At 38.8% G+C, this 22,464-nt stretch overlaps 1 protein-coding gene across 12 annotated transcripts in view; it reads right to left on the reverse strand.

Moving 5' to 3' along the window:
• MTA3 (metastasis associated 1 family member 3) overlaps nucleotides 1–22,464 on the reverse strand; it is a 313,378-nt gene that overhangs the window by 152,742 nt on the left and 138,172 nt on the right. For all 12 annotated transcript variants that reach the window (XR_013349328.1, XR_013349329.1, XM_077843428.1 and 9 more), the window contains exons 7-8: nucleotides 13,653–13,755; nucleotides 9,898–9,997 (exon numbers count right to left, since the gene is read on the reverse strand). Coding sequence is in view for 10 of the 12 variants with exons in the window: in XM_077843428.1 (XP_077699554.1) it covers nucleotides 9,898–9,997; nucleotides 13,653–13,755 (203 nt within the window). In the remaining 2 variants the exon portion in view is untranslated. The remainder of the gene's footprint in view (nucleotides 1–9,897; nucleotides 9,998–13,652; nucleotides 13,756–22,464) is intronic.

A 22,464-nucleotide genomic window follows, 5' to 3' on the forward strand; every position in this document is an offset into this window, starting at 1 on the left:
AGTGCCCTCAAGGCCCTATATGAAATAAGTGATTTCAACAGAACTCACAAATGAAGAGAACAAAGTAAATGATTAATGGCTAGCATTTTTTATAGAGTTAATACCTGAAGAATAAAATTACTGTTGGTTAAGTCGACTTTCTCTTTTTAGGAAAATAAGTTAATCAGTTTTTCCTGTTTTTCTAATGGGAAAAATTTTACTGTAAAAATTATAGCTTGTTTAAGGGGAAGATTTTTAAATCATATAATCTCCTTGTAACATTATATTAAAATGGAGTGCTTGGGTGGCTCAGTGCTTAAGCATCTGACTTCAGCTCAGGTCATAACCTCAGGATCCTGGGATGGGGATCCCTGCTCAGCGAGGAGTCTACTTCTCCCTCTCCTTCTCCTCCTTCCACCCTATCCTCATGGTCTCTCATTCTCAAAAAAAGAACCCCCCCCAAAAAAACAAAAAAAAAAAACAACCACACCCAATTACATTAAAATGTATGACTGATCATAATCTAATGACTATATTCAAACTTGATAATCTACAATGACAGTAAATATGGCATGACAAAAGCCCTTTTAGACTATCAATAATGCTATAAAATCAGAAGAAAGTAAGTGAGATTCAACAAAATTGGAAGGAAAATGTATCATTGTTATCATCATCTCAACAAACAACTAGTATTACTAAGCCCTCACTGTGCCAAATAGGATTTTAAATGATTTACAAGTATTACCATGTTTAATTCTCAAATTGATGCCATATGGTAACTCAGAGCTGGAAAAGAGGGTGGAAAGAGGGTGCCAGAAATCTTGTTCAGGACACTGAGACATGGTATACTCTCTCTCCCAGTGAGGACACAACCTCAAGAGCCAGAAGAGCCAAGTATTTGTGAATATTACCTTAAACAAAGGCGTATTAACTGTCCAGTGTAATTTTCTCTGGAATGTTGATGGAAGCGCAGAAAGACTTGTACCATAGCAACAAATCACTTATCTTCTACGCAATCCAGGCCCCCAATTTCATAGAGAGTTCTATGCCTCTCAGAGAATCCAGGTGCCCAGGAGAAACTACCCTGAGGCATGCTCTGGGGAGCCACTGTAGTTCCATCAAGTTCTAGATGCTTGGACATATATACCTGCAATTTATGGACATGTGTCTGTATACCCTCTTCTTGTCAAGAGGTAACCCCCTAAGGCAGCACAGATATGTTTTATATTATTATTATTCCCATTGCAGATGCTGCAACTCAGGCACGGGGATGTTAAATAACCTGCATATGGTTAAATAAATCATGAGCTATAGATCCAGGGGAAAACTCATAGAATCATAGAAGTATCCATTTGTACCCCCATGTTCATAGCAGTATTATTCACAATAGCCAAAAGGTAGAAGCAACCGAAGTTTCTACTGACAGAAGAATGAATAAACACGATGTGGAATACATGTATGATAAAGTATTATGCAGCCTCAAAAAAGGAAGGAAATGGTGACACACATTACAATACAGATAAACCTGAAGACATTATGCTAAGTGAAATAAACAACATACAGAAGGGCAAATATTGTATGGTTGCACTTATAAATAGAGAATAGTCAAAATCACAGCAACAGAAAGTAGAATGGTGGTTGCTAAGGGCTGGGGGACAGGGAGTTATTATTTAATGAGTACAAAGTTTCAGTTGGGGAAGATGAAAACATTCTGGGGATGGATGCTGGTGATTGCACAACAATGTGAATGCTTCATGCCAGAACACAGTACACTTAAATTGTTAAAATGGCAATTCTATATTGTGCCTACTTTACCACAGTTTCTTGTTTTTTTTGTTTTTTATTTGACAGAGAGAGAGAGAGAGAGAGCAAGCGCACAAGCCAGGGGAGCAGCAGAGGCAGAGGAAAAAGCAGGCTCCCTTCCCACTGAGCAGGGAGCCCAATGTGGGGCTTGATCCCAGGACTCTGGTATCATGACCTGAGCCAAAGGTAGATGCTTAACCGGCTGAGCCACCCAGGCACCCCATTACCACAGTTTTTGAACAAGTATATCCAATGTCTAAAACATTCTATAATTCCTGGTCTTTAGACTGTGTATGTTCAGCTCCAGTGACACAATGAAATGAGAATTCAAATATAATCACTTAGTGATGAGATGTATTCAATAAAGATTTATTAAAATCTAAGTAACATTTTAACAGAAAAACCTACTCCAGTGACCGATTTCAATAAGAACCTATTGTCTTATGTGTCAGAAATAGAAACTAATTTAAATATCATTCTCAGATATTTACTGAACACCTAGAATATATACCAAGAACTATGCTCAGTACTGGGAAATCAGTAGCATGGAAAATGAGGATACAATCACTATACTAATGAACGCTACAAGCCAGTATGTAAGGAATTGGAAGAAGAGAGCTAGAGATACACATTAATAAGATAATCACAAAAATAAATGTCTCATTATAAATAACTACCATGGAGGAATGTGGTTGGTTCTCTACATGAGCACATCACAAAGTTAACTGCCTTAGATGGATGAATTAAGCAAGATTTGAAGAAAGATGAAGTGTTATGGCGGGGCTGTAAGAGCATCCAGGCCAAGGGAAATGAAGTTGCAGAGGTCCTGTGGCAGGAGGCAAACCTCAGAACCAAAGGAAGGCCACAGTCTGGCTGGGTCCCGAGGACACAGGGAGTCAGGGCCAGGGACTGGACAGAGTGGCCAGGCAAAACTCCTCAGTTTTTTTTGACTGTTTCAAGGATCTGGGTTTTTCCCCTGAAAGCAATTAAAAGCCACTAAAAGGATGTAAGGTAGGAGATAGCAAAGTCAGAACTGCATTTTAAAAAGATTAGATAGAAGAATTAGAGATGTTCCAGGATTTAGTCTCCTCCCTACAAAATCAACACAGTCTGACCTTTCTCAGAACCAGACTCAGCATCACAAAGTCTGTCTCTAGTACTGATTCTGTCACTAATTAAATATGAATCTTTATATAAGTTACTTGACTATCATCTCTAATATTGTCTATCCTTGAAGACTTCTAAGGCCCTGGAAAACTCAAAAAACTCTTTCTCAGATCCTATCCTCCAACTTGCTTTAGTCCTCAGGGTCTAAGGAAAAGAGAAATCTAGTGCCTATATAATTACCTGTTCTCTGAGACTGAGGCTCCCTACCAATGCACATGGCATTCCGTCCCTCCACATATAGGGTGCAGACCACAAACAGGAAGTAACAAGGTAGGCCTCCCACCAACTCCCACTCATTGACCACTTCGGGGTTTACTTTGTTCTAAGGAATTCTGTTTCCACAAGGGAGGTCAACATAGAGTAAATGGATTTTCTTCCTTTGCATATTGTACAAAGTACACTTTACATTTTAATGAAACAAGGATGAAATCTATAAAGTCTCCATGACTTCAATTTTTTAACAATTATAAATCTTATCATGTATCTTAAGACTAGCAGTGTTTGAAATTCAGTCTAGCTATGATTTTAATAGATCTCAAAACAAGGACGTCAGACCTAGTGATCTGCAGGCAGCTTAATTATCTGCTCCCAAAACACTACAGGTGATTCGACAAGTAGCATACAGAGTCTAGGATAAACAGATGCTTTGGATTATGAATGCTGAAAGCCAACTGTAGTCCTTACAGGAAAAGCCACAAAGAAAATGACCTAGACCAGGCCAACTGAGTTGTAGCAGTTCTATAACCCTTCTCTGCAGTGAGAGGTCTTCAGATACAAATCTGGGTACATGATGGAGATAGGTACAACTGATCTATACAGACCTGAAAACATTGAAAGAAAAAATAAGAACCTGACTCTCCAATTCAACAGAATGATGAATCTGATTTGACTGAATGGCACAAAACAACTTGCCAGCTTTCCATATGATCCTTTTGGAAAACAATCTGTAAAACTCATATTATCGACATATAACTAATCAATATTTAGCCACTCCACTCACTTCAGTAGTAACACCCCAGGTTCTAATATGTCAACATCAAAGTAGAAGGCATGATACTACAGGGCAAACAGGATTCAAGGTGTAAGTCATTGCATCTGAAGTAACAAAGGACATAGAAAATCTTCCTGATTTTGTGACTTCTGAAAGATGTCAATTTTATGACATTGAAAATAATCTCAACACAAGAAGAATATATAGAAAGGTCCAAGTACAGGGGATCCCTGGGTGGCTCAGCGGTTTGGCGCCTGCCTTTGGCTCAGGGCATGATCCTGGAGTCTTGGGATCGGGTCCAGCACTGGGACTCCCTGCATGGAGCCTGCTTCTCCCTCTGCCTGTGTCTCTGCCTCACTCTTTCTCTACGTCTCTCATGAATAAGTAAATAAAATCTTAAAAAAAAAAAAAAAAAAAAAACAAGAAAGAAAGCTGAATCTTAGAGTAGTCTGAGCATGAAACCAAAGCATTTCAATGTTGCAGACAAAAGAACAGATCTTCTGTGGTGCCTAATCCAAGACAGACAACAACAAAGATTTTTAAAACCAAGTAATTTTAACCGAGTAAGAGAGAAGAGGCGATCTGGGAGAGAATTCTTTAGTTGGAGTCAAGAACAAATCAAATCCTGTCTCTGAAACCAGCCTTACAAACAACAAACTGCAATTTTCTGAGCCTCTGAGTACACTTCTGCTTCAAAAAGTAACAATTAGAGTAGTAAATGATTTAAGATAATAGAGAGAATACAAAAGTGGCTTCCCAACTGCTAAATACCAAAGGAAACAAAACATGAGAAATGAAAACACTGGAGGGTGTGAAAACCCTGCCTAGAATGAGTATATAAGCAAGTACGGCAAAAGATACACACAAAATGATGTTTTAACTAATTCAGGTACATAGATTGTGTTCTCTTTAAAATGATTTTTTAATAAACGGCCTTTACTGATAGAAACAAATACTGAACCTGAAAAACTCTGCCTTCTTCCAAAAGAAACTCTCCCGCTGTCCCACCAGTCACCACCAGTGGGAAGCAGAGAGTTGCTATAGCGGGAACCAAAAACCTACACACCTGCTCTTTACCTGTTCACACCTACCTCCAAGAAAATCAGTCCCAACTGTCACAGAGCTCTGTACCATATCTTGAACAGGCTTGCCCCTCTCATTCCTCAGACAGGGTAAAGGGAATCTGCTGTACTACAACAGGGAAAGCATCCCCAGTTATAATCTGGGAAGCAGTATCTCAGAGTTAAACCACAAGAGACTGGCTATATAAGTAACAAGTTTATCACACAATATTTAAAACAAAACAAAACAAAAAACCCTTTCCAGATTTTTATAATGATATGAAAAGGTGTTCATTTTATACTGTTAAGGAAAACATGGTGGGGTAGGCAAAGTAGTAAACTCCAATTTAAATGACTTCCACTATGTCCTAACAAGAAAGTTCATGTGGGATTTATCAGCCCCCCCCCCTTTTTTTTTAAATAATGTAGTGCTTGTGCAGGGACAGACAGATCAACAAGACAGAAGAGAATAGGTCATATCCAGAGGCAGACCTGAGCATATCTAAAACTCTGAAATAAGAGAGGAAGCATTACAAAATCATGAGGAAACAACCAATTCAATAAAAGGTGTTGGGATGTTTATTTTCCATAGGGGGAGAAAAACACAATTAGACTCCTATACCTCACTCTACTTTCAAAAAATAAACTCCAGATATATTTATAGTCTTGAATATGAATAACATTTTAAAACTATTAGAAAATAAAATAAAATAATGCAAGTGAAGAATGAACAAAGGATATGAATCTAAAATACAAAGAAGAGGGGCAGCTGGGTACCTCATCAGTTAAGTGTCTGCCTTCAGCTCAGGTCATAATCTCAAGGTCCTGGGATTGAGCCCTACGTCGGGCTCCCTGATCAGCAGGGAGTCTGCTTCTCCCTCTCCCTCTGTCCCTAACCCTGGTATCTCTTTCTCTCAAAGAAATAAAAAAAAATATTTTTAAAAAATAAAAGTAAAATACAAAGAAGAAAAACCCTGCAGAGCCAAAAAACATAAGAAAAGTTGCTTAATCTTATTAAGAAACACAAATTAAAATAAAATTAGGGATCCCTGGGTGGCGCAGCGGTTTGGCGCCTGCCTTTGGCCCAGGGCGCGATCCTGGAGACGCAGGATCGAATCCCACATCGGGCTCCCGGTGCATGGAGCCTGCTTCTCCCTCTGCCTGTGTCTCTGCCTCTCTCTCTCTCTCCTGTGACTATCATAAATAATAAATAAAAGAAAAAAATTTAAAATAAAATAAAATAAAATTAGAGGGCAGCCTGGGTGGCTCAGTGGTTTAGCGCCGCCTTCAGCCCAGGGCGTGATCCTGGAGTCCCAGGATCGAGTCCCACGTCGGGCTCTCTGCAGGGAGCCTGCTTCTCCCTCTGCCTGTGTCTCGGCCTCTCTCTCTCTCTGTGTCTCTCATGAATAAATAAATAAAATCTTTTTTAAAAAAAATAAATAAATAAAATAAAATTAGATAAGCATCAGCTTAGTAAAAATTTTAGTATGAAAAAACACAATGTTGAAGACAATATAAGAAAATGGATGAGAGGGACGCCTGGGTGGCTCAGCGGTTGGGTGCCTGCCTTTGGCTCAGGGCGTGATCCTGGAGTCCCGGGATCGAATCCCACATCAGGCTCCCTGCATGGAGCCTGCTTCTCCCTCTGCCTGTGTCTCTGCCATTCTCTCTCTCTCTCTCTGTCTGTCTCTCATGAATAAATAAATAAAATCTTAAAAAAAAAAATGGATGAGAAAGGAAAATACTCATTGACTGCTTGTGGGATTATAAATTTATACCTCAGACTATAGAATAGCTTGATTGCATTTGGTCAAATTTAAAGTGAGCACTGCCCTATGAATCACTATGAATAACTATTCCAATTCTTGTTATGGCTGAAAGCTCACATACATGCTCATAAAGGAAATGTGTTGGAATTTTCAATGAAGCATTATGGGTAGTAGCAAATGAAAAATGTTTTTAAAGCACTCCAGATGTTCACTGTACATAAATAATGTGGTGTTACATTCCATGAAGGAGTACTACAAATACTACCCAGTGGTTAAAATGAGTGAAGTGGGTATGTGTTTATTGAAATAGCTAGATGTCAGTAACAGGCAAAGAGCAAAATGTCACAGAGTAAATTGAAACACATGCAAAACAATCTTTATGCTGTTTTCAGACACACAAATACACAGTGAAACTAGAAAAACAGACTAGATAAATAGCAGATCTGTTATACTGGCTGCCTCTTGACAGGAGGCAGGGGTGACAGGCATCAAAGGTACAAAGGGAGGGTGCAGAAGAGAACTAGGGAGAGACTATTAGAGACTCGGTATTATAATGGTTGAAATTTTCTTTAGTCCAAAGAACTAAAATACTAACGTTTGTTTAGGTGGCATTATGTGGAATTTTATTACATTATCTTCTGTACTATTCTGTAATTTGCTGGTATTACTGTTTATAATGCACAAAGAGTAGCTGAAAGGAATTATTACAAAATGGTAAGAATATTCTACTCTGGGTGAGGAGAACAAAGCTTTGCTTTTTTTTTTTTTTTTTTTTTTTTTGGCTGCTGCTGTACTAAATTTTGAAATTTTTCAAAAAGCATACATTGATTTTAGAATTGAGAAAAATATCTCCTTGAACAGGAGAAAAATACAAGTGGTGATTAGATTCCATACAGTTTTGGACTGTATGGATCTACTGACAGGATTTTGAAGGTTATTTTACAAACATGCAACTTGTACTCTCGCTCCTTCAGTAATGTACTCTAAAAAACAAAATATAAACCTATTGTAAGACCCCTAAACTTTTATATAAAATATTAATGTACCAATGGAGAGAACAAAACTTGCTTCTATAAACAACAATCTAGTCTCTGAGAATGCATAAAGAAAGATGCTCCATAATGGCTACAGAGTATTAATGCTTTCACCATCGCCTATGGCATAAGAAAGAAAGTCTTGTAAGAAACAAATGTGATGTACATTCCAGTGTGAGTTTTTATATTATTGTGGTTTTTATATTATTGTGGCATTTTGTGGAAAGCATTTCAAATTGGAATATAACCAGAAAGTCATAAAACCTATCATTGTATTCCATTCCATCAGAAAACAAAATTGATGGGGATCCCTGGGTGGCTCAGAGGTTTAGTGCCTGCCTTCAGCCCAGGGCGTGATCCTGGAGTCCCGGGATCGAGTCCCACATCGGGCTCCCTGCGTGGAGCCTGCTTCTCCCTCTGCCTGTGCTAGTCTCTCTGTGTCTCTCATGAATAAATAAGTAAAATCTTTAAATAAAAAGAGAAAAGAAAGTTGAAACTTTTAGGAGGAGACTTGGGAAAACCTGCCAGTACCCTAAGTGAGAGGGTCTGGGTTAACATTTGAAGAGCCTGAGACAGAGAGGAATGGTCAGATTTTGGATACATTTTGAGGGGAGACATTTTTAGGACTTTTGGTGCATTTTGTTTGGTAATGATTATGGCCTGAAAAATTTAAAGGAAGACATGATTGGATGATGTATTTAAGTTTATACTATAAAACTCTGAAAGATACATTTAACAGAACAGAAAACAAATTATTGCTCACATTTTTCTGCATATTCTGGGCAAGATTTGCATTTGCGGTCATCAGCAGCAGTGCACAGTGATGATTTAAAGAAAATAATCAGAAACTGGTATTCAAAAGAGGCAGGATAGATAATGTAGTGTCATGAGTGATGCTCTAACTAGCATCAAATAAACAGTCTTGGGCAGCCTGGGTGGCTCAGGCGGTTTAGCGCCACCTTCGGCCCAGGGCATGATCCTGGACACCCAGGATCGAGTCCCACATCGGGTTCCCTGCATGGAGCCTGCTTCTCCCTCTGCCTGTGTCTCTGCCTCTTTCTGTCTCTCTCTGTGTCTCTCATGAATAAATAAATAAAATCTAAATAAATAAATAAACAAATGGTCTCAGGGAACTCCAGAGGCAAGATCTACATTAATAAACTGGTTGTAAGGAGACATGGTATTATGGAGGGGAAAAAAAGGAAATGTTTATTACATGTAATAGATATTGGTCAAATAATTTAACCTCGCCAAATCTCAGTTTTCTCAGACTATGCTTGTCTCAACGGGCTGTGGTCGTCAAATACAGAGTCACTTCTATCAACAAAAACCTCCAAGTCTACTTTGCTGGAGGGTGTAGAGAAAGAAGCCAAGTTCCAAGTTCAATGCCTGGCCATAGCGGGCATCAGTGGTATCAACTGAAATGGAAAGTTTCATTTGATGATGAAAGGAAAAAAAGAAACAGTCTAAGAAGAAGCAACCATAATGTAATGAAATAATGCACAAAAACAGAACTTCTTTTGGGGCGCCTGGGTGGCTCAGTTGGTTAGGAGTCTTGGGATTGAACCCTGCATCCGTCTCCCTGTTAAGCGGGCGGGGAGTCTGCTTCTCCTACCCCACCCTCTGCCTGCCACTCTGCCTGCTTGTGCGTGCTCTCTCTCTCTCTCATTCTGTGTCAAAAATAGTTTTGAGAGGTGGTCAAGTCCACTGAAAAATATCTGTAAAGCATTATATACGATGTACAACAATTTAGGTACATATATAGACTACAAGAAAAAAACACACAAGTGAAAAGAAGATGGGTCAGAATGTTAAACTGTTTTCCCCAGAATATCCTTTTACTGTTTCATACCTATTCCATCAACAGTCATTCTTATTTTGTCTCAGCTCACAAACATAAGAGGGGACTTAGAAATGGGATACCTTAACCCCAGTTAACCAATCAGGTGAGCCAAATCAACCCAGCAGTCAGCAGGGCTAAAAGCCAGAAAGCTCTTTCACAGAAAGCTCTCTCATCTATAGCATGCTACACTGGCTTTAAAATTACAGTAGCAAAGGACATAATAACACTTAAACTTCAAAAAGCATCTTACCAGGGTGATGTCTCGAGACGCTGCAGCTGCGCTCATATGCAAACTCGGCTGCCTCACAGAACTGCTGCAATCAAGGGCTCGAGCGAATGTCCCAACAGCACTAAATAATACACAAAAACAAAGAGGAAAAACTAAGGCTCTGTTATTTTTTTATATTAAAAAAAAAATACCACGCATTTTGGTAGTGCATAAAAATTGTAAAAGTCGGTGGTGAGGATGCAGGCGCCGGAAGCTGAGGTCTGAATGTGAGTCTCAACCTTGTCTCCAACGAACGTGGGGCTTTGGGTGAGATGTCCCAGTTTCTTCCTGTAAAAGATCAGTGCTGGCCAAGAAGAGCTCTACACTCGTCTCTCCGCTACAGTTCCTTTCTGGGGCAGGCAGGACTCATTTCCTTCTTGCTCTTGATGTGGTCATTCAGGGAGGATCTCCTGGAGTGGACTGCACTAGGCAATCTGCCTTGGGTACTTCAGAGATAGTGACAGTACACTGATGAAATCAAACTCTGCCTGCATCTAGCAGTCTCAGAAATTTGTCATCCCTAAGTACATCAGCCTCCAAGAGGTAATCCTCTAAATAGGCTGTAAGGAATTATTTTCCATGTTTTTTACAGTTGGGGCTCGTTTTGGGGCTCATTTTCTTTACAGGGGAAGACAGGTAAATTTATACAGGTAATTAAAAAAGATAGCTGTCAGGTGGATATGTGCTATGGAGAAAAAAATAAAGGAAATGGAGAAGAAAAAAAGTCAAACAAGTTCTTGGATGTTTAAGAATCAAATATCAGATAAAAAGTATCTTCTCTAAGATTTAAGCATATGACAAGACATTTTACTATATATAGGTCATTATAAGGATATTCAGAAACAGTGATTTGTGTGCCACAAAGAAGGGACAGATCTATTCTAAAATACCATGGAGTAAACAATTTCCTATTCAACTGTGCTCAAAAAATGAGAAGTAAATGAGCTGCAGAGTTTGACAATTACTGCAAAAGCAAGTTCTGAAAACTTTTTAAGCTCAAATTGTGAAATCCCAATAACATTTTTTCCTTAAAATGAGGTATCATCAATTGTACCAACCTCTTCCTATGAGGGCTCAAGATATAATAGATTTCTATTAAAACAAAACAAAACAAAAGAGAAAACAATTACAACTTTTTTTCACTTAATGATTTAGAATGCCTACCCACAGATAAAGCATGAAATGAACATAAGACTTGCTGTTTGTTTTATTTTATTCCCTTCCCCTTGCTGTATTTTAAGCATGTTAGCTGAAGAAATTTTTAAATGCCCCAATTAACATATAACACATGTGCATAAAAGCACACACTGTACAGCTCTGCAGTAATAGCAAAGTGAATCCTTCCATGTCACTAACACCCAGGACAAGAAACAGAACACAGCAGCATCCCAGAAGACTCCTCGTGCTCCTTTCCAATCTGTACTCTCTTCCTCTTCCCAAAAGAGAACCACCATAATCAATTCCAACACCATGGGTTAGTTTTGCTCGTTTGAGATAATAAAAGTGTATACCATGCTCTTTCTACATCCAGCTTCTTCTGTTCAAAATTGTGTTTGTGGACTCACCCATGCTATTGGTTATAGCGTGTTCATTTTCCTTGCTATGGAAATGCTTGCTATGGAGCATTTCTTTGTATGATACCCCAACCCCACTCCACTCTGTTGTTGATGGAAGTCTGTGTTCCAGTTTGGGGCTACTCTGGGTAGTGTCATTAATGCCATCTATACCTTTTGGTGCACAGGTGTTATGTATGCATATCTGCTCAGTATACATTCAGGAGTGAAACGTAAAGGATATGTATGTCAGATGATTGCAAAGCGGCTATACCAACTTATACTTCCACCAGCACAATGAGTAGAGTGTTAGCTGCTCCACCTCTTTATTAATGCACTATCTTTTAAAATTTAACGATTCTGGTGGGATGTGCAATCATATTTGATTATGGTCTTAATTAGTATTTAGAAGATCTTTTTTAAAACAAAAATTGAGGGATGCCTGGGTGGCTCAGTGGTTGAGTGTCTGACCTTGGCTCAGGTCGTGATCCTGGGGTCCTGGGATCGAGTCCCACATCAGGCTCCCCGCAGTGAGCCTGCTTCTCCCTCTACCTGGGTCTCTCATGAATAAATAAAATCTTTTAAAAAATTTTTTTAAAAAGGTACCAGGTGCATCTCTTTGGTGTCTCTCATGCTGGCTTCAAGGAAAATGGAAACGTATGGCCCTTGGCAATCAGGAAAAGGAAAAATACAGTGGAAATCAAATTTAAAACTGCAATGTCTATAATGGCCCAGATCTGAGTAACCTGTCTGGAGTCTCTAGGCCAGTGATTACACCAATGATTGATTTCCATTCCTAAATATTCAGTCTCATCTATCTATCCACTGACTGGCTTCCCCAACAATGTACTTTAGGTCTCCATCTGATCACCAGTGGCTGCGTGGGTGCTAGAGTCTGAACCCTAGCCACCAACATGATGTGATTTCTGTGGAGACAGGCACTATGAACAGTGCTAAAGGTGGGCAGAGACCCTTTTTTCCTTTGTGTTACAATAACATTTCAACAGAAAATTAGAGAACATAATGATGACCCTCTAATCATGTCTATATCTACCTGATTCTAATATTTTACCATGTTTGGTTCATTCTTTAAGGAAATATTAGAAATTTTAGAGCCTCCTATACACATTCCCAGAACTCATACATACATATAATATGCATATGTACTTATATGCCCATTAATGAAATAAGACATTGTTTATACATTGTAAAACTTTTTATATGTGATCATACTGTGTGTATCCTCATTTAACATTGTTTTTGAGATTTATCTGTTATATATCCCTGTAATTCATTCATTTTCATTGTTGTAAAGTAATATTCCATTACTGAATATGCTTCACTTCACTTAATCAGTTGCTTGCTGGTGTACTCTTAGTTTTGTTGCAATTTCTTACTATTTACATTAATATGATAATTTCACTTTCCACTTTGCAGTAATTCCTCCATGAGCATTATTTGCCTTTATAATTGAAAAATAAAAATAAATTTTTGTTCCATTCATTTTCTTAAAGGGAGGTGGGCAAGCCAGTCAGGCAGCCAGGCTGAAAGCTCTCAAAGGAAAGCCATATGCTTAGCAATAGGCCCTACTCATATGCAGGTGCTTTAAAAGGAATTTGAGATGCATATTATTATTATTGACACCGGAATTATCCCTGTCTAGAGTAAAAGAGATAGCTGCTTTAATTAAAGATCTGGGATTTCAGGGATCCCTGGGTGGCGCAGCGGTTTGGCGCCTGCCTTTGGCCCAGGGCGCGATCCTGGAGACCCGGGATCGAATCCCACATCAGGCTCCCGGTGCATGGAGCCTGCTTCTCCCTCTGCCTGTGTCTCTGCCTCTCTCTCTCTCTCTCTCTGTGACTATCATAAATAAATAAAAATTAAAAAAAAAAAAAAAAAAAAAAGATCTGGGATTTCAGATGTTGAATTTCATTTCATATTGTTCCTTAGTACTTAAATTTTTACAAGAAGCATTTATTACGTATCTTAATCAGTAAAGCAATAAATCTATTTCCAAACAAAAACTAATGATTAATCATATTTAGGAAAGGATGGGATACATATTTAGGTCTTCTTACGTAACTAGAAAAATAACACAACCAATGAGAAAAGTAGAATATATACATCTACAAATTCTTTTCTAAAAAGAAAAGATACTTCTTAACTCAATAGTGCTATACTTACCGTGCTACAACTAAAAACTGGTCAATCTGTCGATCTGTAAGTGGGCTATTTGGATCCCAAACTTTAACTTCCAATTTGGACTGTTCCCTCTCATCTGATTCTCCTGTAGGAGAACAAAGGAAATGGAGTCTTGTTACTTAACAAGGAAACTATCACATGTTTGACACCACATTCACAATGTAAGGTAAATGTTAATGGCTCTGTACATTCTTTCAGACAGCAGATGGACATTTTGTAAAGTGAACACTGGTAATAATACAAAGTATATGAGATCTTCCTGAGTACCCTGCAAGTGCGAAGCATGAAGTCTCATGCTGAGGGATATACAGACAAAAAAGAAAGCACTCTTGCCACAAGACACTTTCACTGTGGTAAAACTAACGCATAAGTAACTAAGATACAAACAGAAAGAAACAGATGTCATAAAGGACATACAGAACTGGCTCTAAGTGAGGTGCCTGGGTGGCTCGGTCAGTTAAGTGTCTGACTCGATTTCGGCTCAAGTCATGATCTCAGGGTCATGAGATGGAGCCCCAAGTCAGGCTCCCCACTCAGCAGGGAGTCTGCTTGAGACTCTCTCCCTCTGCCCCTCTCTAAAAGGGATGGATGGATGGATGGAAGGAAGGAAGGAAGGAAGGAAGGAAGGAAGGAAGGAAGGAAGGAAGCTGTAAGATTCTGAGGATTAGAAAAATCACTTCAGACTAGTTAGAGAATGTCATGAAGGGGGTGGCATTTCTGCTAAGAACTGAAGGGTCTGAGGGATGCCTAGGTGGCTCAGTTGGTAAGTGTCCAACTCTTGGTTTCAGCTGAGGTCATGATCTCAGGGTCATAAGTTGAGCCCTGCATTAGACTCCACACTCAGCACAAATCTGCTTGGATATTCTCTCCCTCTGCTTCTCCCCCTGCTCACGCTTTCTCTCTCTCAATAAATAAAAAAATCTTTAAAAAAACAAAACAAACAAAAAACCCCCACAAGAATTGATGGGTCTGAGTGCACCACCAAGGAGAAGGACTTAACGTAACAAATGAGAATGTCGGGATGCCTGGGTGGCTCAGCGCTGAACGTCTGCCTTTGGCTCAGGGCCTGATCCCGAGCTCTGGGATCGAGTCCCACACTGGGTTCCTTGTGGGGAGCCTGCTTCTCCCTCTGCCTGTGTCTCTGGCTCTCTCTTTCTGTCTCTCATGAATAAATAAAATCTTAAAAAAAAAATAAGAAATGAGAATGTGAACAACGTCATGTGGCTTTAAAATGTGATAGAAAATCAGCTCATTTTGTCAGGAGCACATTAAGAGGAATGAGAAGAGAGAAGTAAGAAAAGAAGGTTACAAACATATTACTGAAGATTCTACGCAGATGTTATTTCAAGGTAATGAGAAGCACTAGCCTTTTCAGTAAGAGAGCGACGAGACCAGAACCAAACTTCGTACCTCACATTTAGCAATGCTTTAGAGAGCTACCTGATGAAGACAAAACATGTACTGACAGTGGCGTCACAGAGCAAAGAAAGACTAATGTAGCGGGGAGATTTCAAGTCTTGACAACTATACTGGCAGTGGGGCACTAACAGAAAGCAGGGATGCTAGCAGAGGTGAGGGTGGAGGGGAAGACTGACAATAATGTGGGATGCTTTGTTTTAGAAATCTCTCACAAGGAGAGACAACCGTCAGGTGGGACTCAGAGAAAGGTCAGTGAAGGAAAAGAGACTTGGGAGGCAACTGGGAGTCTGATTTACAGCTATGGATTTCTTATTAGGCTGGGGGCTGGGTTTGGCTTTGTTTTACTTTTGATCACTGTATCTATAACATGAGGCAGAGTGCTTTGCACTGACTGACAACTCTAAATCTAAACATTCCTGGCGACAGACAAACCCTGGCTATGAGCTTCTCTTGTGTTCAGTCCTGGTAAAAGAGCAACCAGGGGGCAGCCGCGGTGGCCCAGCGGTTTAGTGCTGCCTTCAGCCCGGGGTGTGATCCTGGAGACCAGGGATCGAATTCCACGTTGGGCTCCCTGTGTGGAGCCTGCTTCTCCCTCTGCCTGTCTCTCTTTGTCTCTCTGTCTCTCTCTGTGTCATGAATAAATAAATAAAAAATCTTTTAAAAAGAGCAACCAGGTATCAGCAGCTCAACAGGAGAAAGGGCGCGGGGGAGGAGGGGCAGTCTCCTAAGTCAGCCACCACAGTCAGGGTAGGGCCTGCCCCCTGTTCAAAGGCAGGTAAACACAGAGCCAATCTCCACCCCCAACATAAAGAAGCACAGTAGAACAGAGCCAGTACTAGGCCAAAAAGATCCCGTGTTTGAAAGGATTTCATTTTTCATTGTTTGTGATTACAATTCTCAGTAGTCTAAGCCAAGACATTCAACATTAGCTCAGTTAAAAACCAAGAAATTCGCAAAAGGCATGAAACTTGAGAAAGTAGAATGACACACCTATCTTCCCTGTAATCTTCGAATAATAAAACTTCAGATAAAGATAAAAAAAGATAATGATAAAATGAAATCAACATTTGAAATCTGTATTTTTATATAACACAAGATGATTAAATGATGATACTATTCAGTATTAAGCCCCTATTACACTATATACTCCAAAATGGTTAAAACTGACATTTACTTTTCAAATTCAAGTTAGTTAGGTTGATACACTTCAGTCCCATCCATATATTCTGCGACATACAACAGAAAGAGAATTCAATAGAAGAATTCTAAATAAATTTGCTGCAAACAATAACAAAACATTCTTGGATGCATTCATACTGATACCTAAGATGCAGATAATACCATTGGATGAGAACAAAAACAGCAGCAGCAACAACAAAAGAATAAATACAGAAATGCTCTATATCAGTCACTCTCACTAATGAGAATTCCCCATATAATTACACTTTTATCACAGTATGATCACTTCTTCACAGGGCAAAAACTTTAAGAAACTCTTTTATAAACCTGTTGAGAATCAAAAAACAAAAACAAAAACAAAAAACCAAACCTGTTAAGAATCCATAAAACTAAATTCTCAGCTAAGCTAGCAGTAATCTTTGGAATGGCCTTATTATCTGTGGTATGAGCTAGAGACAAGACCAAGATTAACTTCATGATCTGATCATGTTCATTCTAGTCAACACAATAATCTCACTTCCCTCCTCCATTTATGATAATCATCTGAGCAATTCCAATCTAGTCCCACACCAGCCCATGGTGAGTCCCTGAATCCTTTTTGTTTGTTTGTTTTGAATCTCTGAATCCTTAAAATAGTATTTACCAACTAATTACATGAGTGTCTACAGTTCCTTATTTTTGCTTCATAAGTTCTTCATAATTTTGAAAAAAATGTAGATTCAGTAATGATTTAAAATGTGATAGCCCTAAACCTCCAGCTGTATTTTAAGATTTCTAGAAATTATGGATAAGAAAGAAAGAAAATAGGAGAGGGAAAGGAGAGGAGAGGAGAGGAGAGGAGAGGAGAGGAGAGGAGAGGAGAGGAGAGGAGAGGAGAGGAAAGGAAAGGAAAGGAAAGGAAAGGAAAGGAAAGGAAAGGAAAGGAAAGGAAAGGAAAGGAAAGGAAAGGAAAGGAAAGGAAAGGAAAGGAAAGGAAAGGAAAGGAAAGGAAAGGAAAGGAAAGGAAAGGAAAGGAAAGGAAAGGAAAGGAAGAAGAAAGAAAAATGGACAAAATACTTCCTCAGTATGACCACCTAAAGGCACATAAGGCTGTTCAAAGACTGAAGAACTAAAGCTGTATAGCACTCATCCTATAGGACCTTTCCTAGATAACTGGAAATATCCCTTGTTCTAAACACAATTCATTTTCTTTGTACCAATCATCAGAGTACTATACTTTTTTATATTAAATTCAGAAACTCACAAGGATGCCATTTGTCACTATTTTTATTTAATATTGTTCTGAAAGTTCTGGCCAATTTTTTAAGTTATGAATCAAAGGAATAATGAGTTACAAGAGACAAATAATATATATCATTTATATGTGAGATCTAAAAACACAAAACTCATAAAAACAGAGTGGAGGGCAGCCCGGGTGGCTCAGCGGTTTAGCGCTGCCTTCAATCCAGGGCGTGATCCTGGAGACCCAGGATCGAGTCCCACATCGGGCTCCCTGCATGGAGCCTGCTTCTCTCTCTGCCTGTGTCTCTGCCTCTCTCTCTGTGTCTCTCAGGAGTAAATAAATAAAGTCAATAAAATCTTAAAAAACAAAAACAAAAAGAGTGGAATGGTAGTTACCAGGTTACCAGGGGATGGAGGGTGGGGAAATTGAGAAGATTTTGTTTAGGGATACAAACTTCCAACTAGTAGATAAGTAAGTCCTGGAGATTCAATGCACAGCATAGTGCTTACTGTCAACAATACTATAAACTTCAAAGATGGTAAGAGACTAGATCTTAATTGTTCCCAAAACAAAAAAGAAGTAATTATGTGATGTGATAGCAGTGTTAGCTAAGCTATGGCAGTAATCACACTGTAATATATAAATTCATCAAATCAACACATTATACACAAACTTACACAATGTTATATGTCAATTATCTCTCAATAAATTATAAAAAAAATGAGTAACTAGAAAGACACAATAAGGGCAGCCCGGGTGGCTCAGGGATTTAGCGACGCCTTTGGCCCACAGTGTGATCCTGGAGACCCGGGGTCAAGTCCCGCATCGGGCTCCCTGCGTGGAGCCTGCTCTTCCCTCTGCCTGTGTCTCTACATCTCTGTCTCTCTGTTTCTCATGAGTAAATAAATAAAATCTTAAAAAAAAAAAAAAAAAAGAAAGAAAAAAGAAAGGCACAATAAAAATATGGCACCTCAAGTGCCATTCTAAAGAAAATAAAATGTAAAAACTATTATTTATCATAGCAACAAAATATAAAACACTAAGAAATAAAACTGGAGTTATATTTACATAAACAAATTACAACACTTTCAAAGAAGATAACCTGAGGAAAAAACAGTAAAGATTTAAAATTCTAAGGATATCTTTTTTGTACAAGTACTCTAATAGGTTATATTTCACAAAATTTAGTTTTGGAAGCCAATAAAATGACTTGAATATTAATATCCATAAATCAGATGGGATTAGGGGCACCTGCATAGCTCAGTGGTTGAGCATCTGCCTTTGGCTCAGGTTGTGGTCCCAGGGTCCTGGGATCAAGTCCCAGATCAGGTTCCCCACAGGGAGCCTGCTTCTCCTTCTGCCTATGTCTCTGCCTCTCTCTCTCTGTCTCTCATGAATAAATAAACAAAATCTTTAAAATAAATAAACATAAATAAATAAATAAAATAGATAAATAAGCAAGCTGGATGGGATTATAATATATAGCAACAGTAATTAAACAATATTGTACTGGCACAAAAATAATCAAAAGCATAGAAACAGACTAGATTATCCAATAATTTACATTTCAAAATTAAGTATTATTATAATAAATTAACATGAAAATAGTATTTACTGTTTCCTATTTCCTTTTTTTTTTTTTTTAAAGATTTTATTTATTTATTCATGAGAGACACACAGAGAGAGGCAGGCAGAGACACAGGCAGAGGGAGAAGCAGGCTCCACGCAGGGAGCCCGATGTGGGACTCGATCCCGGGACTCCAGGATCACACCCCGGGCTGAAGGCGGCGCTAAACCGCCGAGCCACCGGGGCTGCCCCTGTTTCCTATTTCCTAAAAGCCCTTACCCCAGGGTTTCTCAACCTAGGCACTACTGATGCTTAGGGCTGAGTAACTCTTTGTTGTGAGGGGCTGTTCCACATATTATAAGATGATCAGCAGCATCCCTGGCCTCTCTACTCACTAGATGCCACTAGCATCTGTGCCCTAGCCCCCTAACTCCTTCCACAAGCTGTGACAGCCAAAAATGTCTAGAGACACTGTCTAATGTATCCTGCCCCTGGGTTGAGAATTACTGTTCTACATGGTTGCAATCAACACCTTCTTACACTTAATTTTTATAGGCTGGTGTTTTTAAGTTAGTTAACATCTACCACATTGTTGAAAAGTACATGCTGCAAAATTACACACTAAAAAAATACAGTGGGGGAAAAAAATAGGGTTGGGGCATCTGGGTGGCTCAGTCGGTTAAGCTTCTGCCTTTGGCTGAGGCCATGATCCTAGGGTCCTGCGATTGAGCTCTGCGCTGGGCTAGTGCTGGGCTCTGTGCTCTGCGGGGAGCCTGCTTCTCCCTCTACCTACTTGTGTGTGCTTGTTCTAATAAAAATGAATGAAATCTTTAAAAAACAAAAAATAGCATTTGTGGAAAAATAAAACAAAACTTTAAAAACCCATTAAACTTGGTAACCAGAACATTTTTTAAAAAGTAATATTCATTAATAAAAATACTAGCACAGTTGGGATCCCAGCGGTTTGGCGCCTGCCTTTGGCCCAGGACGCGATCCTGGAGACCCGAGATCGAATCCCACGTCGGGCTCCCGGTGCATGGAGCCTGCTTCTCCCTCTGCCTGTGTCTCTGCCCCTCTCTCTCTCTCTCTCTCTGTGTGACTATCATAAATAAATAAAAATTTATTAAAAAAAAAAATACTAGCACAGTTAAATCCCCACCAACATTTCCAAAAAAACAAAGGCTGATCAACCATTTACCACCTTAAACCCCGGACTCAAATTTTTACCACTGAGGTCATTGTATAAGGTTTCTATAAAATTTTAAAAACAGCGTGTAGGTTTATTTTTAAACACTGAGGGAAATATCTTCAAAACTCCCTTCATCTGTAACTCTTAAGCTTCCCCATATAGTTTAACCATAGTGGAAAGTGCCACAGATTTTGAGGTCCCTAAACTAACCACTACTTGCACTAGAGGAAAGCACTTCTTGTAGAATTTCAATCTTTTTTCTCTTCAACTCTGTTTATCTGTAAGAATACTTGCTTCCCCAATTGCTGAGGAAAGTCTCATATAAATTGACCCTACTTCTATACTATACTGATACTTCCCTATTTATCAACTGCATATAAACTAATTCAAGTTTCAAAAGCACATATTGTAGCAGAAGAGACTATACTAATTTACTTCTCTTTTTTTAAAGATTCATTCATTCATTCATTTGAGACAGAGAGAGGCAGAGACATAGACAGAGGGAGAAGCAGGCTCCCTGTGGAGAGCCTGATGAAGGAATTGATCCTAGGACCCTGGGATCACGACCTGAGCTAAAGGCAGACACTTAACCACTGAGCCACCCAGGCATCCCTAATTTAATTCTTTAATTCTCAAAGACAGATACCTCCCGAAATTACCAAATATCAACAAGAATTATTTAATTAGTAGCAGCAGACAGGGGTGGTCAGGGGAGAAATGCTTTATAGGAATTACTTCATCAGATCATCACAGCATAGGATGTGTGCACAGACACTCTCATTGAAGAGGAGAAAATGGGAACTTCGAGGAGTTAGTTTTCCCCCGGTTACTCAGCTAAACAGATTACTGCCAGGCTTTACTCAAACCTGTAAATCTAGTCATTTAAGTTTATTAGTTTAGTGTTACAATATTTTTTAGCAGTTACAAATTTTAATATGCAAATAGATTTTTCTTAAAATTTCAGTATTACAGTGAAATAATAGTGTAGAAATAATTAAAAACTCCCTACTAGCACATCTTTTTCAAAGAAAGTTCTCAAGTGTTTATTCAAACTCAAAAAAAAAAAAAACTCAATAAAAGATTTAAAATCTCAAAGAAACTTTTACCTTCCTTTGCAAACTACATAGTGATCTTTCCAGATCTCGAGAGTTTGTTAGATGGTGGGTAGCCATAAATGAATTTAAAAATTCTGAAGTTACAAAAAGATTTATTCACTAGCAAGACAAATGCCACAACAACGTCTTAGAATTCATCAAGACACATTCACAAACAAAGCAAGCCTGTAATATATTCTGGCATGGTGCTGATGCTGCCACCTACTCAGGATATTAATTCAAGTTCTATATCCCATGCCAGTGCAGATTGGAATCTGGCCACTGGTCAAAATGTACCCACTCAAAAGTATCAAAAGGGTAGTAAACCTAGACTTGCAGCAAGTCCTAACTACCTGTTCTTGAGTATGATATTTTCTACTATTTAATTTCCCTGCAAACAGGTACTAGCTACATATAGGAGTTTCTAATGATGGATGTCCACATTTTTCAAGAGTGGTTTAACTGTTGGTGTACCTATTTGCCACCCTATACCCTTTTCCCCTGAAAATATATTAATTATAAAAAAGAAGAGTGTTTTTTAAAACTTGTATCTAGTTAGTTGTCTGATTACAAGTGAAATGTAACATGTTGGATATGTTAAATGCTTTAGGCTGAAATAAGAATTCAAAGTGACTTCTTCATTTACGATGAAAAATATGGCATTTTTCTTTGTTAAAGATGAATACTTACAGCTAACAAACTATAAACTTAAAAATAAACTTAACAAGAAATGTATAAAATCTATGACTAAATCTATATTAAGAAAACAAAAACAAAAACCACCAGACCCAAAAGTAGCCTTGAACAAAGAAAAAGACATCCCTTGTTTCTAATTAAGACTTTTCAAAACCATCAAAAGTCTGTTCTCCCTAAATTAACTTAAAACTTAACTGAAACTCTAATAAACATGGTAAGGAAGTAATAATAAGGGGATCCCTGGGTGGCGCAGCGGTTTGGCGCCTGCCTTTGGCCCAGGGCGCGATCCTGGAGACCCGGGATCAAATCCCACGTCGGGCTCCCGGTGCATGGAGCCTGCTTCTCCCTCTGCCTGTGTCTCTGCCTCTCTCTCTCTCACTGTGTGCCTATCATAAATAAATAAAAAAAAATTAAAAAAAAAAAAGGAA

The sequence above is a fragment of the Canis aureus genome, chromosome 12 (genome assembly GCF_053574225.1).
Source record: "Canis aureus isolate CA01 chromosome 12, VMU_Caureus_v.1.0, whole genome shotgun sequence".
In the NCBI taxonomy this organism is placed as follows: domain Eukaryota; kingdom Metazoa; phylum Chordata; class Mammalia; order Carnivora; family Canidae; genus Canis; species Canis aureus.